General features: G+C 37.9%; 2 protein-coding genes across 2 annotated transcripts; both read left to right on the top strand.

Annotated features, from left to right (window-relative positions):
* Positions 1 to 8,622: 8,622 nt before the first annotated feature.
* LOC122007060 (COBRA-like protein 4) lies at positions 8,623 to 10,619 on the top strand. Its single transcript, XM_042562821.1, has 6 exons — positions 8,623 to 8,796; positions 8,878 to 8,957; positions 9,071 to 9,527; positions 9,608 to 9,752; positions 9,822 to 10,099; positions 10,184 to 10,619. The coding sequence occupies exons 1-6, from the start codon at positions 8,736 to 8,738 to the stop codon at positions 10,471 to 10,473; spliced, it is 1,311 nt and encodes a 436-aa protein (XP_042418755.1). The 5' UTR covers positions 8,623 to 8,735; the 3' UTR covers positions 10,474 to 10,619.
* A 1,584-nt stretch (positions 10,620 to 12,203) lies between these two features.
* Positions 12,204 to 17,789, top strand: LOC122007061 (glycine-rich RNA-binding protein 2, mitochondrial-like). Its single transcript, XM_042562822.1, has 5 exons — positions 12,204 to 12,294; positions 15,326 to 15,442; positions 15,526 to 15,594; positions 15,674 to 15,780; positions 17,165 to 17,789. Exons 2-5 carry the CDS (start codon positions 15,334 to 15,336, stop codon positions 17,600 to 17,602), a joined length of 723 nt encoding a protein of 240 aa, XP_042418756.1. The 5' UTR covers positions 12,204 to 12,294; positions 15,326 to 15,333; the 3' UTR covers positions 17,603 to 17,789.
* Positions 17,790 to 19,826: the final 2,037 nt, after the last annotated feature.

Raw genomic sequence — 19,826 nt, 5'->3', positions numbered from 1 at the left:
CTTTTTGTAGGAGGCTCAAAATCAAGGTTACACACCATATTTACCTTCTCTACTCTCTTCCTCTTCCACTTCATGTCTAGGTTTCAGAATTTCAAATTTTCTAGGTCCATCAATAAGTTTAAAAAAAAACTTATTGATGCCCTTAACCAGCTCTAAAGGAACCCAATCCAAGTCTTGTAGGTAACTAAAGTATTCCTCAATCTCATCATGCTCTAAAGTCTCAGATTCAAGACGTTCTTAGCCGTACTACATGGTGTAGCCAGGGGGACCACCCTTGAAAATAAAATAAAATATATAATAATAAACAAATGAATTAAATCATAGAACACGAAGTGAGGGCACAAATTAAATGAAAATTGAATCAGATTCAAACTAATTCCAACAAGTAGGTGCAAATGATTACGTTGGTTCAAATTGGGATTGATTTAGAGTTAATTTGTTCAAGTTATAGCTGAATCAAGTTTAAGTTTTAAACTGATCTGATCAGTTTAAAATGAATTAAAGTATTTTTGAGGAAACCTTCTTTTTCATTTTTTTTCTCCCTTTTATCTCTACACACGCCTGCCATGTCATATGCCGCCACCATGCCTTCGTTCATCCCTCTCTTTTATCTTTCCCTTCTCTTCTTCCCCATTTCCTTCTCCTTCTCTTCTCCAACGACAGTAAATCTAGAGTTTTTTGTTGGGACCTTTATGCCCGCTAGAGAGGGGTGAATAGAGGCTCGTCGCGCTTGCGTCGGTTTGCTTCGTCTTGATGATGATATGTAGCGGAAATAATGTACAAGACTCGTACAACATTAACAAGTAGATTTACATGGTATCCACCTCAAGAAAAGATGACTAATCCAAGGATCCACACACGACACACTATCTCCACTATGAAAACCTTCTTCTCGGTCGCAACCAGAGGCAGAGAAGCCTCGTACAAACTCACACTACAACACAACACTCACACAAGAAAGAGAAATACAAATACAAATACAAATAAATACACTCTCTTCTTGCTTACTTATGCTTGTTGTTGCCTCTTGAACCTTGAGAGAACACTCTCAAGAGTCTTCAAGAACTGGCGGTGAAGATCGAAGAAATCGCTGTGAAGATCGCACAAAGCTCGCAGAAAATAGATCGCCAAAATCTACGGAGAAAACGCTCCGCCCAAGCTTTAAACAGTGCTCCCAATTGATCCAATTCATCCCCAATCGATTGCCATGTCAGCACCGCTTCACCGCAGCCGTCCATCACCTGCATCCTGCGCAACGGTCACTTCCCAATCGATCGATCGATTGATTGGGTCTGCTTGAATCGATCGCCCGATCGATTCAGCACATTTCTGTGCTCTCGCGTCTACGCACGAGCTTCTGTTGCCCAATCGATCGACCGATCGATTGGGACTACCTGAATCGATCGCCCGATCGATTCAGAGCCTTTCTGTGTTCTCGTGATCGCGCGAGAACTTCCTTGCCCAATCGATCGGTTGATCGATTGGCAGCTCCCAATCGATCGCCCGATCGATTGGGAAGGCTTTTGTGCTCACGATTTCACCTTCCAATCGATCGACCGATCGATTGGACCTTGGTTCAATAGATCGACCGATTGATTGGACCCTGGTTCAATCGATCGCCCGATCGATTGATCAAACTGGACTTGACTCAAACTCAAGTCCAAAGCCTCCAACCCAACTCCTGGTCAACCGTGACCTATTGGGTCTCCATGCCTAGCATTTGGCCACACCCGACCAACCTCGAACTAGCCTTCTAACCTCCTCCGTTAGCCTTGCGTCCCTCGGATATCTCCCATCCTTCACGCCTTGCCTTCAAGAGCTTCCTTCGGCCTCATCCTAATTATCGAGTTCTCCTTGCCAAGTCACACTAGGACTTACCTTGCCAAGAACACATGCTTGGACTTACAACCTTTACCAAGATCACACTTGGACTTTCCGTTGTCTAGCTCCTCACCAGGACTTCCCAATTGCCTGGCTCCTCACCAGGACTTTCTCCTTTGCCAAGATCACACTTGGACTTTCCAATTTGCCTAACCTTCAGTTAGGACTTCCGTCACTGCCTAAACTCTAGTTAGGACTTCCGTCACTGCCTAAACTCCAGTTAGGACTTCCACCACTGCCTAAACTCCAGTTAGGACTTCCATACGCCTAACCTCCAGTTAGGACTTCCATACGCCTAACCTCCAGTTAGGACTTTACATATGCTAACCTCCAGTTAGGACTTCCATACGCCTAACCTCTGGTTAGGACTTTCCCAGTCAAGTCTCCTGTCAACCTTGACCTATTTGACTTGTATTCTCATCAACCTGGTCAACCCTTTGACCATCTCCATAGCCAGACAATTGCCCTAGCAATCTCCATATATTGTCAAACATCAAAACTCAAACCCCAACTCAAGCTTGACTCAACTCAAGCTTAGTCAAACTGATCAACCTTGACCAAGGAAAATTGTCCCAACATTTTTTTCCTCTCATTTTTTCAAGCACAAGAGCTCTTTTTCCTTCTCCCTTCTCTTCTCCAGCAAGTAAGAAATGAAGTATCAACTACTGCCTTCTTCCAGCAATATGAGTAGCCCTCGCATCTTCCTCTTCTCATGTCTTTTAGGATTTTGTTGGCATCGCAAGAATCGTCTTGTTTTGTCTTGCCTTGCTTTCTTTGTGTCATTGTCAAGATCCCGAAGCTAGTCGAGGTTGCTAATAAAAAAAGGTAAAACTCTCCTCTTTTGCTTATCCTCCCTACCTTCTCTTTTATATTTTTCTCAAAAGCAATGGTCTTCATTTTATTTTTTCCCAGCGAGCAACCTTTTACAAGCAACTCTTTTTCCCCTTTGTCCAATCACAACAATAAGAGAAGTAAGTTGTTCCCTTCTTCTTTCATATTTCATTAATTGAAGAAGAGTTGTAAAGTATAAATTTTATTTTATTAGATTTCTAGTTATAATGATTATTTAGATCAGAATGAAGGTCTCATATGTAGGAATATTAAATATTATGAGGAAGCGAAATCATGAATGACACTTCGACTTTAAGTCATAGCAAGCTCTGAGGATCAATCTATTTTAACTAGAACAAGGGCAAATGTCAAAATCTTTTAATTTAATTTCATTTCATTTTCAACTCCTTAAATTTGAAATTTAGGATTTTGGAGTATGAAAATTGACCTACACTAATGTTTGAAATTTTTGAAAATCGCTCTCTTAATTGAAAATCCTAACTATGCCACCGACTTCATGTAGAAGGCTCAGAACTAAGGTTACACATCATATCTATCTTCTATATACTCCCTTCTTTAACTTCATGTTTAGGTTTCAGAATTTCAAATCCTAGGTCCATATTAATGAGTTATGGACAAAACTCATTAATGACCTTATACAACTTTAAAAGGATCCAATCCAAGTCGTGTAGGTTTATGCAGTGCTCCTCAGTTTCACCATGTCCTAAAGTCTTAGATTCAAGGTCTTCTTAGCCATCCACGACCTATTTTCAAAACTTCAATCAACATGTCAATTGGAACAGACCCATAATTTCATGTAGGAGGCTTAGAACCAGGGGCGTAGCCAGGATTTTCGATTAGGAGGGGCAATTTTCAAAAATTCATGAAATGAGAAAGGAATAACTTACAGCTCTTGGAAGATCATTGCATTTGAGAAAAATAGAGAAGATAAAATAGAGAGGAAGAAGTAAAAAAAAGAACTTTACTTTCTTCGTTAGCAACCTTAACTAGTTTCGGTGAGCTCGACAATAATACAAAGAGAGCAAGCTAAGACAAAACATGACTATTTTGCCGTGCTAATAAAATTATAAAAAATAGTAGAAGAGGAAGAAGATAGGGGGGTTGATGACTGCTTGATCTTGTTGTTAGAAGAGGGCAGCAACTGGTGTTGTATTTCTTGCTTGCTGGAGAAGAGAAAGGTGAAGAAAAAAGCTTATGTGCTTTAGAAGAGGAGAGGAAAAAATTATAGGTTTACTAACATTGGAGAAGAGGAGAAGAAGTAAATGAGGAAGAAGAGGAAGAAAAAAATAAAAGAGAGGAATGGGCGAAGGGGTGGCATACGGTACGTTAGGATGTAACATGCATAGGGAGAAGAGGGAGAGAAAAAAAATCAAAGGTTTCGTCAAAAGTATCCTAATTCTTTTTAAATCGTTCGAACTCTTTTAAACATTAAACTTGGTCCGGTCATAATTCAACTTCAAATCAATTCTAATTTGAACCAACATAATTCTTATCTCCATATCTACCCGTTGAATTTAGTTCAAACTAGATTCAATTTTAATTTAACTTCCTTATTTTGTGCCCTACGATTTAGTTCATCCGTTTATTATTATATATTTTATTTTTAAAATTCAATATTTAAAATTTCAAATCATGATATTTCCTCGTATAAGTGATACCAATGGATAACTTAGGTCATGAACTTTTCAAATATGTGATCAATTTCAATTTTCGACATTGAATAGTGATGAATAACTACTCAAAGTGACGATAAGGACTTCCAAATATATATATATATATATAATTTTTAATAAAATGTGAGAGGGGGCGATCGCACCCCCTCTCCTTAAGGTGGCTACGCCCCTGCTTAGAACTAGGGTTGCACGTCATATCTACCTTCTATATGCTTCTCCTCTTTGACTCCATGTACATGTTTTAGAATTTCAAATCCTCTATGTCCATATCAATGAATTTCAGACAATATCCACATGACCTTAGATGACTCTGATAGGACTCAATCCATGTCCTATATGTCTATGTAGAGTTTCTCGATCTCATGGTACCCAAAGTCTCATATTCAAGATCTTTCTAGTTGGGCATAGTTTGTTTTTAAAAATTCATGTAGATAGTGATACTTTGATGAAATTAACACCAAGGTGGTGACGCTCTAAAGAAATCAAAACCGAAGTGATGCTTTTAAGAAATCAATGCCAAAGTAGTGATATTTTGACAAAATCAATACTAAGATGATGATGTTTTAATGGAATCATCATCAAGATGGTGATGCTTTAACCCAAATAACACCAAAGTATTTTTTTTAAGCTCAAAATACTTTATTTTTTTGTTTTTCTCTTCAAAATATCCTAATTTTATTGTTAATTTGGGATTTTTAATATGAAGACTAATTTATAAATCAATCTTCATTTTAATAAATGAAATAAAATCACACAAGATTATTATCCCGGTGTAAACAAACCGAGTCTAGTCAAATAATATAAAAATATTAATATTTAAATTTAATTTTTTTAAAAAATATATATAATATTTAAATTTTTATTCTAAGCTCAAAATTATAGAAATGATATTCAAGCTTGAGTTGTTTAGAATTATATTATAATTTGAAATGACTTAAATTTAAATTTGAATTGAATTATTTAAATTTTAATTTGAATATATTTATATTAAAAATTATAATAAAAATAAAATTTAATTCAAATTCAACTCGTGAACCTACTTAATAAAATATTATGAATTCTACTCGTCTCATAAATATTAATTATATTAATTTAGAATTTTCTAGGCAAATTGATTGCCAAATCCACCTATGTCTTATTATTATTATCTTATCATGCCATAGAATAATTAAAACTAATTGACTAAATAGATTCTAGACTAAAAATTTATTTATTTATTAGAAATCATGATTAACACTGTGGATTAGATGTGATATTAATTACTAAAGTCAATGCTTGAAAAAGCCAGTCTGTTTGGTGAATGCACGAAATAAATATACATGTTTACTTAATGATCAAAATAATAGCATTAATTTCCCGATCAGCTAAGTTAATAGGCTGTCTGTTATGAATGTTTTCTAATTTATCTTAACAGTAGATGAAAAATTTTCTTTGGATCGAATTGATTATTTTAGAATTAGTCAACGTAATCTTAATATTTAATACCTACTAAAAATATAATAATAATAATAAATTAAAAACAAAATACAATAAGCTTGATTAGAAAATTCAAGATTATCCTCGGATTATGGTGAATTCCTAAGCAAATCAGGGACGAAATCCGATCACTCTAAGGCTACGTTTGGTTGGGTGTAATGTAATCTAGCTTGTAATGTAATCAAATTTGTAATGTAATGTAATGTAATCTTGATTACATTACTACGTTTGGTAATGTAATGTATGTAATCTTTGATTATAAAGTTGATTACATTCTTTTGTTTGGTGTCCATTATTTTTTATAAGGAATGTAATTCATATTATTATAAAATGACAAAAATATCCTGTGACCTCTATCGGCGGTCGCCATACCTCTGCCGGAGTTTGCGGCAGCCATCAGCAACTAGCTGTCGTCGCCACCGATCGGGTCGAGGCGGTGCGCGGCGCGAATGCGATCATGACCGGTGTCGGCAATCCGTCGGCGACGATCAACTTCCTGCGCAAGCGCCCAACGAAGAGCTTCCAGGCCAATGGCTCGGCCTATCTCGGGTGACCGGCGACCGGCGGCTGGCGACCGGCGACGGCCGACGGCCGGCGGCCAGCAACCGGCTGCGGCCGGCGATCGACGGCGGACGGCGACGAAGGTCGGCGACCGGTGGCGGGCGGCGGTCGACAACAGACTAGGGGTATATTCGGCATTTAAACTTTAGTGAAACAATGACCTCGTAATGTAATCGGATTACATAGCATTTGCTTTGTAATCAAGATTACAAATCTTCACTACATTTTGTAATCCAGATTACATTACATTACAAGTTTTAAATCAAACCAAACAAAATAATCGACTTTGTAATGTAATCTGGATTATATTACAAGGTAGATTACAGGCTACCAAACGCAGCCTAAAATTAATAAGATTACTATATTGATATTTAATAAATAATGTCAGTGATAAATTTCAGGGAGAAATAGAGTGATAAAGAAGAAAAAGATAAGACAAATGTACAGTTGAAATTTACTTTCCATCTAGAATATTATCATTTAAGCATTATTTTAAATGGAGATAAATTATAAAAATAAATAACATTATCTCAATTTTAACCTATCAAAAGATATTAAGTATTAATATAAAAAAACACTCTATCGAATAATAACACATTTCGATAATTCATCAAAATGATATGTTTCCACCATTTTGATGATTTCAAACACCATTTTGGTATGAGATTTCAAACACCATTTTGGTATGAGATTTCAAACACCATTTTGATCGGTATGAGATTTCAAAGGATCATAAAGTTAGAATAATTGCTTTGGACTTTAGGAAAATGACACCTTTTTTCAAGGCCTTCGATCCAAGTTGAGAGGTACTCTTCAGATGGGGACTGCTCACTTGCTGCCAACTTGGCTTTCCCAGCTAACCTTATAAAAGCCACACAAACACATATATAAATTAAAAGAACTCCTCCCTTCAATCTCAATCAACAATTGAAGAAACTGAAAGTTTGTCTGATGTTATGTGTCTTATCATTGACCCACAACTATTCAAAAATTAATTTATTCCATTTGGTATGAGATTAATGAGATCCGAGCTGTGCAATAGTAAAAATGTTTTCACAGACGAGACAAATCTTAATTGTAGTGCCCCATCTAGACCATCTAGTAGTCAGCATATGAGATATTGTCAATTAGAAATCTGAGGTTCAAATCTCAGCATAGCCGAGTAAATATCTCTCTTATGTGCTAATCATTATTCAAAGGCTAGTAGTTATCCATAATTTATCTCCTCCGTGTTAATCTGGGATGAATTGGAGAAGGTGTTGAGAGCGAGCTCAGTCATCTTTTACCAACTTAACTATAGCACGCTGCGGAATTAATTGTCTCCGGTGGAAAGACAACCCATATCTTAATTGTAGCGCCCTAGACTCTCCTTTGGACGATCTAGTGATTAGCATATGAGATACTATCAACTAAAAATTTAGGATTCAAATCTCAGCATAGTCAAGTAAATATTTTTCTCATGTGCTAGTCACTATTTAAAGACTAGTAATCACCCATGATTTACCTTCTCTGTATTAATCTGGGACGAATTGGAGGAGGCGTTGAGAGCGAGCACAATTCATCTTTTACCAACTTAGCTATGACACACTACAAAATTAATTGTTTATGGTGGGAAGACAACCCTAGAATATTGGATGCGGAGCGATGAGCCATTTGCACTTTCAAATTTATCTAGTTGGTTGGTGGAAAATTTTTGTGATTCGAATAACAGAATACATGAATTTCTTGATATCCATAAAATCATCCATGTAAACAATATATGAATAAGTAATTAGTTGAAAAGAGAAAGAGCCTAAATATGAAGTCTTAAAGGAATAGAAGTGTATCAGATGATCATTCTTCACTTTTATATAATATTAGAGATTCTTACTGATTATTCTAAATGCCTAAGTTGTTAGAGAAATAAGCAATTTGCAGAATGATTCATGACTCTTATTGTTAGTTGATAAATTTGATATGCTTGTCTCTATCAGAGAACCAACAACCGTTGAGAAGTACACTTCAGATTTCCCACACCAAACACATTGCTTCAAAGAAGAGAAATTAGATGGCAATTAAAGAAAACATTGAAATGGCGGCGAAGATGGAAGATGGAAGGAAAGAACGGAGATGAGAGAAGGCTTTTTAAACTTCTTTCTTAGTTAGCCAACAAACCTGTAGGTAAGTAATGGCTCAATAGTTGGCCTTCTTGTCTTTAAAGGCTCCCCAAACCCGCTACTGATCACTTCATTCCCTCAGCAGGAGGTTGGAGACGAAGATTTCACGGTTGTGGTATCGCGCTTAAGTTGCTCCATGAGGGGATCGGGGTTTATCCTTTTGCTCTTCGCCCTCGTGTTGGTGTCTTCCTGTGCAGGTTCTGCTTTGTTCTAAGCGAATTGAGGTGCAATTGTGAGGTTTGTGTTTCTTAGTTCTGCTATTGGTCTTGATGAAACAGTGGCTTTCGATCCGTTGGACCCGTCCGGGAACATTACCATCAAATGGGATGTGATTTCATGGACTCCTGACGGTTATGTGGTTAGTATCAATCTAGTCCCTTTTGCAATTCAGGCTTCTAAATAAACTAAAAATAGATTGAAACATCAATAAGAAGTGTGGTTTCACATACAATTTTATACTTGTGATGGAAGGCGATGGTGATGCTGAACAACTTCCAAATGTACCGGCACATCATGAGCCCGGGGTGGACGTTGGGGTGGACGTGGGCGAAGAAAGAGGTCATCTGGTCCATGGTGGGTGCTCAGACCACAGACCAAGGAGACTGCACCAAGTTCAAGGGAAATATCCCTCACTGCTGCAAGAGAACTCCGACCGTGGTGGACCTGCTCCCAGGGGTCCCTTACAACCAGCAGATTGCTAACTGCTGCAAGGGAGGAGTGGTCGCGTCCTACGGCCAGGACCCTGCCGCCGCAGTTTCAGCATTCCAGGTCAGTGTTGGACTCTCCGGCACATCTAACAAGACTGTTAAGCTGCCCAGGAACTTCACCTTGCTCGGGCCAGGACCTGGCTACACCTGTGGACCAGCCAAGATTGTGCCTTCGACCGTATTTTGGACTCCTGATAAGCGTCGCAAAACTCAAGCACTCAGTAAGCTTATCTTGTTCATGTAATCTGTGTGATTGGAGAAGAAAATGGATCGCGCTGATGAATCATGTTCTGCTGTGCAGTGACATGGAAGGTTACCTGCACCTACTCACAGATTCTGGCATCGAAGCACCCATCCTGCTGCGTCTCCTTCTCCTCTTTCTACAACGACACCATCATTCCTTGCCAGTCCTGTGCTTGCGGCTGCGAGAACAAAAACTGCATCGAGTATATGTTCTAACTCCCCTTCAAGTTTAAGCTACTAGAAATTCTAGGTTTTAATTTATGATGATACAGGAGTGACTCCAATCAAATAACCATGCCGGGGATCAACACGCCCAGCAAGGATAACTCACCTTTGCTGCAATGCACACACCACATGTGCCCTGTCCGTGTCCACTGGCACGTAAAGATCAACTACAAGGAATACTGGCGTGCCAAGATTGCCATCTCCAACTTCAATTACCGCATGAACTACACCCAGTGGACGCTTGTGGTTCAACACCCCAACCTTGACAATGTCACTGAGGTCTTCAGCTTCGAGTACAAGCCCCTCGTGCCATACCCATCCATCAGTAAGTGGGCAGGATGCACAGATACTTTCCCTCTGCTTTGGCTTTTGGCAACATTCAAATTTGAAATCATGCTTCTGCTTGTAGATGACACCGGCATGTTCTATGGCATGAAGTACTACAATGACCTGCTCATGGAGGCTGGAACTTATGGCAATGTTCAATCTGAGCTGCTCCTGAAAAAGGACGTGAATACCTTCACATTCAAGCAAGGATGGGCATTCCCCCGAAAAGTTTATTTCAATGGCGATGAGTGCATGCTTCCACCGCCAGATGTTTATCCCCACTTGCCGAACTCTTCCCCTGTGAGCTCTAGATTTGGCTTTCACAACTTCGCAACAGTGTTGTTTCCGCTGCTCTTGTTGACAATTTGGTAGACTAGGCAATTGTGATTTGAGCAGTGTAAATAGGCTGGATCTCCCACTGGAATACCCAAAATTTCCAAATTTTTTTTTCCCTCTGTTGACCTTATTTGTTGAAAGCGCAAAAATGAAAGAAGTCACAGATTCTTCAGTTGCCATTATTCGATTCTCATTTGTTTCTTGTTGTTGTTGATTATCCTTTTGGCATCTCAAACTGCTTTAATACAGCAATAAAACTACTCACTATCTGAAACAGACAGGCCATTATCTAGCCATCATTTTAAGTTGTGAACCGAGGAACATAATGCAATTTGCTCACACTAAATGTTCAGGTTAAGTTTGAATAGCACAAAATCAACCACTCACAACTAATCATAATAGACTCCGAATAATCCACACCAAAATAACATTTGATATATTTATTATTTGCAATGTATACTGTCTCACAATAATCATTCAATTTCTTTCACAAAGTCATCCTCGCCAAGCACTTGAACTGCACCATCTTACTAAAGATAAATCATAGTTTTCATTTCCAAAAACTGAGTACGTCATAATTGCATCAAAGCAATCTATTTCCTACCGAGAGTTTGAAGAGATTAATAAAATTAACTTTAATGAAACATGATAAATAAACTTGTTTATGATGCAATCGAAATTACTTCAACTATGAGAATCTATCTCCATTTTCAACAAATGACTACTTCAAAGTTTCATAGATTAGGTTTCAAGGATCCAAAGCTTCAGCCTGTTATTCTTTTCAGAAAGCATTCCTAATTCATGTCTAGCACAGTCAATAACTCATCGCTTGTCGATAAAGAGATCATTATACAGCTCTCAAATATGTTTCACCTATCGTGAGATTCGTGAGTGATCCTATCCGAAAGTCGAAGAGACGAAAAGCTGAGGATGTGACGTTCACGCTGACCTCCCGTGGACTCGGTTCAGACCTGCAACGTAAACTACGTCAGTGCCTAGGTAGGGAAAGGATCTCCGGCCGAGTGGGATAGCTGTCAGGCCGAGCGGGATAGCTGCTCGACCGAAGTCGAACTCTGTCCACATCAAGTTTTGCTATCTGGCCGAGCGGGGTAGTCGCTCGACTCAGCTTCTGCACGTTGTCTCCCTTGAGCGTCGATTGTTTGACTTTTCTTCGTAGCGAAGGCGACGGCGTGTCGAAGCCTTCTCCCCGGTCGGGGCATGCCTTACTAAATCGGACGATGTCATCTACGCGTTGACCATCTTGATTTTGACCTCCTTTGATCTTCACCGTAGTCGCAGGGGTGAACCCCTCATTATCACTGCACCAGTGAACATTGCGATGTGATAATGCAATAGAAATAATACGTAATCAAGATCATAACAATTTGGCTACTCAATTTACTGATTCGTTAATCCAAAATATCAGACAGTGTAAAAGGAATGATTTTTCGAGCATATATCAACTTTTTACGAGATCATCACAATTTCTAGGTCTAAGGAGGTGAAGCAGCGAAAGCATACCGAACTCCCCGAGATCGCCGGAACGTCGGTAGCTCGGCCACCTTCCACCTCTTCAATCGCCTCAAGTCACTTCCCTTCGATCCACGCACCGTTCTACAACCCTCTCGTTGGTATCGCTTAAGTAACTCGTTCCTCAGGAACAGCTGTGTCTCCAGAGTCCTGGGTCCTGAGCTATCTGCCATCCAACGGCTATCCATCCTCCTCCGTATATTAGCGGTCTGGATCTGATTCAAATCGTCTATAAAGGGGCCGCCGTCGGTTCAACCCTGTCCTTCGAAACGAGTAGGGTTTTGGAGAGCGGAGAGAAGTTTGATCGCTCCGCGACCCAAAGCAAAGGTAAATCTAACTTTTGGTAAACCCTGAATTTTCTTTCTTCCAATTCTTGTTCTGTTCGTCAATTGAAGTCTACGATCAACCTGCAATGTTCTTCGTTTTCTTATTTGCTCCTTATTGGTCGCGGAGTTCAATTCTTCCTTTGACTTTTGTCGATTGTATCTGTTTTAATTTACTTAAGATGATTCAGTTCCTTGATTTATCTCTTTGACGTGGCGAGAAGGTAGATTTGATTTGATCTCCCCAAATACGAGATCAGATCTCCATGTCCATAAAAAAGTTGACCGGGGATGGACCACTCGCAATTGCGGTCAGATCGTGACCGCGATCTGGCCGTAATTGGTTGCGATCCCTCCCTCGGTTCACCATTCCTACCATATTATAATTTTAGTTTGGATCGGAACGGACGTCCGGCCGCCCAGAGGCCGCCGAAAGTGGGCAAGTGTCCAGGTTGCTGGGCGCTGAGGAGAGGCTGCCTCTGTCCGCCCACTCCGACTCAAATTATAACATGGTGGGGACAGTGAATTATAGAGGCTTTGTGTAACATTTTCAGGCAAACAATAAAATTAACTAATCAAATGGCTTTGATTATTAGATGTAGATCCACTTGAAGCGATCATCCTATCGACTTGGGGATTCTTAAATTGTACTCAAGCACTCTAAAGATTCTATTTTGAAAGTGTTTTATGTACCCGTATAATATGCACACAGATGAAGTGATTCCCATATTACTTGTAGCTACATAGACAAATACAGATGACTTTTATAGTTTTATTTCCAATTATATCAATTAGTTTAACGTTTCATTTTGACTTAGTATAAGTGTAATTTTACTGAACTAGAAGTGGATTATTTATCTAGTTTGGATTAATGATTAGACTCTAGAAAATAATTAAATTGAAAGGTAAGTGATGACTAAGAAAGAAACAATAGGTGTAAAGTATTTGCTATTAATAATTTGAACAAAAAAATTCTTAAGCACTATTCTTTTTGTTTATTTGTAAGAGTTGATATCATTATGTTAGGTAAGTGCAAATTATTGTTTATAGACATCTTAAATTTTATTGACGACCACATTGGCATCTTCATAGGTGTTTGCATAATGCAAATGCAATGTAGTGACTGGGTTGCATATTATATTATACACAAACATTATTTTGGTAAAAATAAATAAATTTATGAAAATTTACATAATTTATAGGAAATATAAGACAGATTGAGGATCCATCATTGTAGAAAGCATAGGAAACAATGGATGAAAATGAAATATATATATATATATATATATATATTCCATCTGCAGCGGTGTTATTTTTTTTTTTTTTAGCTTTTACCAATCACTTGCAGACAAATGTTCACTCAAGAACAATTTCTAAACCTTTGCTGCTAAGAAACTATGATAGAAATCTCAACTTGCGTACACCACAAATTCAACACAAGCAGTAGCATCTCAACCCAAGGAGTTTAGCAGAAGGGACATGGAAGCACCATCACATTATCTAGTACAAATAAGGAATGGACTCATAAGAGCACAATAGCCTGCATAGCACTCCTAAGGACCTCCGGACAGTGTGATGTGGTACCATCTCGTCTGCTCGCCTACTCCACGTGCATGCCTTCCATAACTTCTTGAGAGGTGTCTCCCTCAGCTGTATCATAAATATCATGAGTCTATGGACCCAGCAAGTACATCTCAATATGACGAATATGATATCCGTAAGAAACAGGAGCAGTAGCTAGTAGGCACAAAATATGAACTATAATGCAGTATAGAGTAAAGCAAAATATGTAAAAGAACCTACACAGCTAGTAAGGAAGAATATGTCATACATATAGTAACCACCATTTGACCCAGTCATCCAGTCCATAATCATGTCCCTAGAGGTACCTCCTAGGAGAACGCGCAGTCGTGTAGCCGAAGCCAACATAAATTACGTTATCAGTCATGCTTGGAAGGGCCCTCCTCGGAGCTCATCCCGAGGCACCCATCCCGTACGGTCACCACATATGCACATAATCATCCAACTAGCCATTTAGAGAACACATGAATCGAAACATATCTTATCATGTACATAATTGTGCATAGTTCCTATACCATCATTCATACTGTGATCTATTTGGAATTTCAAGAAATGCATATTCAATCTAAGTATCTTAAGAGAAATAATGGAAGAGTAATCTACATCAAGCGACACAAATTCAGATTTTATTCAAACTGCCCCAAATCTACATCGGGAGAAAAAGGAAATTAATTAACACACCATATCATAACCCAACCCTCTTTTCCAAATCAGTACAACAAGGAAGAATACAATCCTACATTAACTCAAGGATCACATGCACCATAACTGAAGTCATTCTTTGTCCAAGAACTAAAACCGAACAATCACAGAAACATGAACAAAAAAATCAAAACCATATACCACCACCAAGTTCCGTCCATTGCTTCACAACCAAACAAAGAAACAAAGCATTCCACTGAAAACCATACGATATTACCCAAAATGAAGCAGAAATCATATGAACCTTGTGCAGTAGCAAAGATGACAGACGACACTTGCTGCAAACCTACCCAAAAACGCTCACCCATATCTACTAGGGAAACTTCTTGCAACCTCTTACGTCTATGCTAGAAAAACTCGATCAACATAAAAGAATAGAGTGCAATATTGTAATTGATTCGAAACCTCCCAAGTTAACAAAATTTACTGCAACAGAAGGAAAGCAAAGCAGCATTAACATCCAGATTCCAACATGAAGAGGAAAATCATCGAATTTGAACTAGAATTCCAAATCTGTCAAGAAACCTAGAGGAGCTTCATGGAATAGAACAACATCATCGAACCCAACTACAATCTCTAATCTGTTGGGAAATATATATTCCATCTGCAGCGGTGTTATCTGGCCCATTCTTATCTATTATTAGATATTTTTTCCATTGCTTTGTTTTTTTTCTCTTTTGCATGAATATTTGTGTTCAACATGGCAATTTATGATGAATTTTACTTTTGTTTATTTCCCTTGTCATTTCCAGGTTGAACAATGGCTTTTACCAATAGAATTGGTAATTTGTTGAAGAATTCAATGACTTCCGGATCATCACTTTTTCAAGCAACAAGATGCATGTCTTCCTCAAAAGTTTTTGTTGGAGGTTTGGTTTAATACTAACAAGCCTTTCAAGTCTATAAATTGAAGTAATGCTTAACTTCTCATCTTTTATATGCTTACTTTTAGGACTTTCATATGGAACTGATGATCAAAGTCTGAGAGAAGCATTTACTAGTTATGGTGAAGTGGTAGAAGGCAAGTGATTGTTTTACCATATAAATTCAATAGCACCTTTTACAGCATGGAAATAATTCATGGTGATTTTCGTTTGCAGCTAGAGTTATCATGGATAGGGAAACTGGGAGGTCCAGGGGGTTTGGATTTGTTACATTTACATCTAATGAAGAAGCCTCTTCTGCGATTGGTGGCATGGATGGGAAGGTACATTGGCTATATGAAATAAAACAATATGTTTCAGCTATTTGCTAGTTAAATGAAATGTAAACAATAAGGTGGTATATGCAAAACTATTTGTCTGTGTTTTCCTTTTGTTTCATATGTTTTATGTTGCCTCTTTAGATTAAAACTGCACATCATTTATTTCCTCCTAACTATCATATGCTAGTAGACACCATTCTCACCATTTTTTGCCATGCCCTGAGTGGACTCTTTCACATGGTTGAGACCAAATCCTCTTTGCAACACAACAACCCATCAATGTTCACACCACTTACACCAGCTTTTAACAATGCTAAATGTATTCGTTATACTTTCCCTGTTTGAGAATCCAAGGTTTTGAGGCTAATTTTGCTTCTCACAGAAACAAAATTATGATTGATTTAGACAGTCACATAGCAAGAACACCAAAAATCTAGCATCAGTAGACCTACAAAGTTCTAATCTAGAGAAGTGTACATATTTCTCTAATATAAGATGTCTGCTTCATTGACAATCTTTACCTTACAGGACTGAACACTGGTAAAAAAAAAAGATGAGGTGATTGCTAGCAATCTTTTTTCCTTCCCCTTTTAATCTTTATTTCTTTCTCCGAGCCCATCCAAATTAACAAACTGGGTTTTTCCCTCCCCTTCTCTTTCCTCTATTTTCTTTTCCCTCCCTTAACCTGTGAACTGATTTATCAGTCAAATGTTCAAGTCTGGCAATAAGAAAGGCAACGAACGTTGACAGTTTAATCAATTTTCCTGTTTACTTATGATTATACTGTCTCAAATAGAGAAAATATGCCATGGTGTTTCGCTGCACAAATCTATCACTCATGTTCATTCAGAAAAACAAAGCATTCATCTTAATAAATGAGAGTTAGAAAAAAGTGCAACATAAAGAGGAAAAAAAATAGATAATGGTGGTTGTCTTGTGAAGGGGATAAAGAAGGAAGAGTGTTGGATGTGACGGCATAGGAGGGAGGAATGAAGAGAATAGGGATGATTGGTTCCTAGAAGGAAGAGGATCTTGCATAAAGTACAACCAAGAGCTAACATCCACATAACTTACCTCAAACAGTTGAAATTAATACTTCTGGTGATGCTAATGTTGCTATTCCAAGTTGATTTCAGCTTTGGCAGTTGCTATTGTTATATCCTCAAATACACTTGCTACATACTAAAAAGTCACGAATATTGTCTTTAGTCAAATTTTTGGGATATAACAATATCCTTGAAGAATTTCACTTAAATTTTAATGTCATTTCTCAAATGGCTCATAACTGAATCTCAATATTCAGATAGGGGCATTATGAAACTGTCCTCTGTGCTATGTTAAGTTTTACATTATATTGCTAATGTCATTGATGAATTTACCATATCAGGATCTTCATGGACGGATGGTAAGAGTTAACTATGCTACTGATAGAACGGGTGGGGGTGGCTATGGTGGTGGCGGCAGCGGCTATGGTGGAGGTGGCTATGGTGGTGGTGGCGGCGGCTATGGTGGTGGCGGCGGCGGCGGCTTTGGTGGAGGTGGCTATAGTGGCGACGGCGGCTATGGTGGAGGTGGCTACGGTGGTGGTGGTGGTGGTGGTTATGGATATGGAGGTAATAATGCTGGAAATAATTTAGGTGCTGTTGCAGGTAGTGGTAATGGCTACGGTAGCAGCAGCAGCAGAAATTTTGACAGCAGTGCGAGTGGTGGCTTTGAAAGCAATCAATACAGCACCAACTTCAGCAACAATCAAAAAGGGTCCTGGGATAGTTCCCGTGATTACGATGATGAGGAGCCTAATGACTATGCCAATAAACAAGGCTAATCAAGCAACATGGATTTATATTTTTCTATACCGAACTTCAATGTCTAATAAATATCAACTTATTGCCGATGATGGGACATGTTTATTTCTTTCACCTATTTGTTTAATAGTTGTCTGTTGGTTTCAAGGTTTACCCAAAACCAGATTCTTCCACTCTTTAATAGTTGCCGATAATGTTTTACTCGCTTGTTCTTTGAATCTTTGTATTCTGTGGGCAGTCTGCATGCTTGTCCGCATTTCTTAGTCTTGCTTGGATATGTGTTGGGACTTTGTGATCTCGATCGAATAAGAGCACTTGAAGATGCAAGATGAATATTGTGCTGCATGATTCTTCAGTTTGAGTGCGTTTAAGGCCAGAGCAACTATTGCGGTGGCAGCAAGGAGGATCTTGGAGAAAGAATTGGCAGAAGCTATTTTGAAACCGACGATGACTGGAGACATGACTGAAGCAAAGAGTCTTGGCTGTAGAAAATGGTTTAACTCAAAACACTTGCGTGATCCAAAACAAACTTCGATCACAAATTAACATTAGAAATGCATACAGATTGTTTTAGTCCATGTTTTACAGTCCTTGTGAATCAAAAGCAGTTCACCCTGATTATAAGACATGATGTGTATTTATCCAACTGTTGATGTTCAGAGTGTGTCCTTGTTTTAGGGACACTCTCGATCCGAGTTCACAATTTGTGAAAAGTGAAATTTAAGTGAAGCATTTGAAATTTGTAAAGCACTAATTATCAAAGGGTGCTCTCAGTTATTTTTATTTTCATCTGTTTATTTAAATGCCCTTTAAATATACTTAAATATTAGGATTGCAAGTGAACTAAATGTTCATGACCAAATTTAATGCTCGACTTGGTAATGAAAAAATTTAAACATAATAGTCCCTTGGCTTATGATGATAAAAGATGATAATGTCTATCTCCAGTGTCTTTCAGAGTCTGTTCCTAAATTATGTGAAAGGAGATAAATCATGGATAGTTATTAACTCGAGTGTATGAAGGAGGGCAAGAACCTAACTGTTAGCCAGGAATTTATTTTCCCGGACCTCATGGTGGTAACATCCCATGTACTAGCCAACTTCCCGTCACAAGGGGACGAGGTAGGATGAACTCCCGTACAACGAGAGTTCAAATCTCTCGTAGGACATATCATACGCCAATGGTGTTTGAATCACTTGTGATGTTAGCCGTTCATCAAGATCTATTTGCGCTTATTGGATTTATCTTGATCTTGATCGCCAATGCAAAATTCTCATGGTAGTACACTGATCACCTCTAAAATTAGTTAGTTCCAAAAGTTGATACATAGATTATCAAAAGATAAATGATTAATTGTGAATATGAGCAAATCTTTTGAAACATGTTCATCAATAAAACTCTACAATCAAACTTGTATTATCAAATTTAAAAACCAATCAAATAAGTTTAAAATTATAATTTTTTTCAAAACATCCAATAAATTTAAATTGAGAACTCAATAATATCTAAATGAACCAAGCTCAAGTCCTTGGGGTGCAATGATTAGACTCTCCATTGAATAACTAAGAGATTTAAAGTTTGAATCTCAACTGGGTGTACTCAAGAGATTTTTCTTCTAGTAAAAGAGGATCTGAGAATGTTGATCATTTAGATGGGTTTTCCTGAATATTTTCATATAAAATTAATTGGTCCGAAAAATTAAAGATATTGTGCTAATTAAAAAAAACAAATAAATAATGAACCAACTTGAAACTCATAAAAAACAGAAATTTAAAAACTATTTGAACACCGTAATTCATTTTAAAATACATCTGACTCAATTATCTTAATAAATAAACTTTAACACCATGTAGTTGAGCTCAGTTTGGCTCGAAGAACTTTTTTACCAATAGAACTTGACCGATTACTAAATCATCAACCCACCACTAGCTCAAATTCACTTGCCTGTACAAATATTACTATAGCTTTATAATCCTTATCAAATAATTAGTCTTTTCACTGGTTCTAGATTTAGCAATAAATAGAGTTTTGTCTCTCAGTCTCAGTTGTTTATTATTATTATTATTATTATGGTTGTTCGTTATGATGTATTTGTATTTTTGTTTTCTATTATTCATGTAGAAGCACATTTTTATGGTAAATTTTATTTTGATTTTTCTATAAAAAATACTTTGCCACCGTGGTAGTGGAGGGAAAGGGTGCCGGTGACATTGATGAAGAAGAGAGAAACCCAATTAAATATA

This window comes from Zingiber officinale, chromosome 7B, assembly GCF_018446385.1.
Source record: "Zingiber officinale cultivar Zhangliang chromosome 7B, Zo_v1.1, whole genome shotgun sequence".
Taxonomy (NCBI): Eukaryota; Viridiplantae; Streptophyta; class Magnoliopsida; order Zingiberales; family Zingiberaceae; genus Zingiber; species Zingiber officinale.
This window is presented reverse-complemented; position numbering and strand designations above follow the sequence as displayed.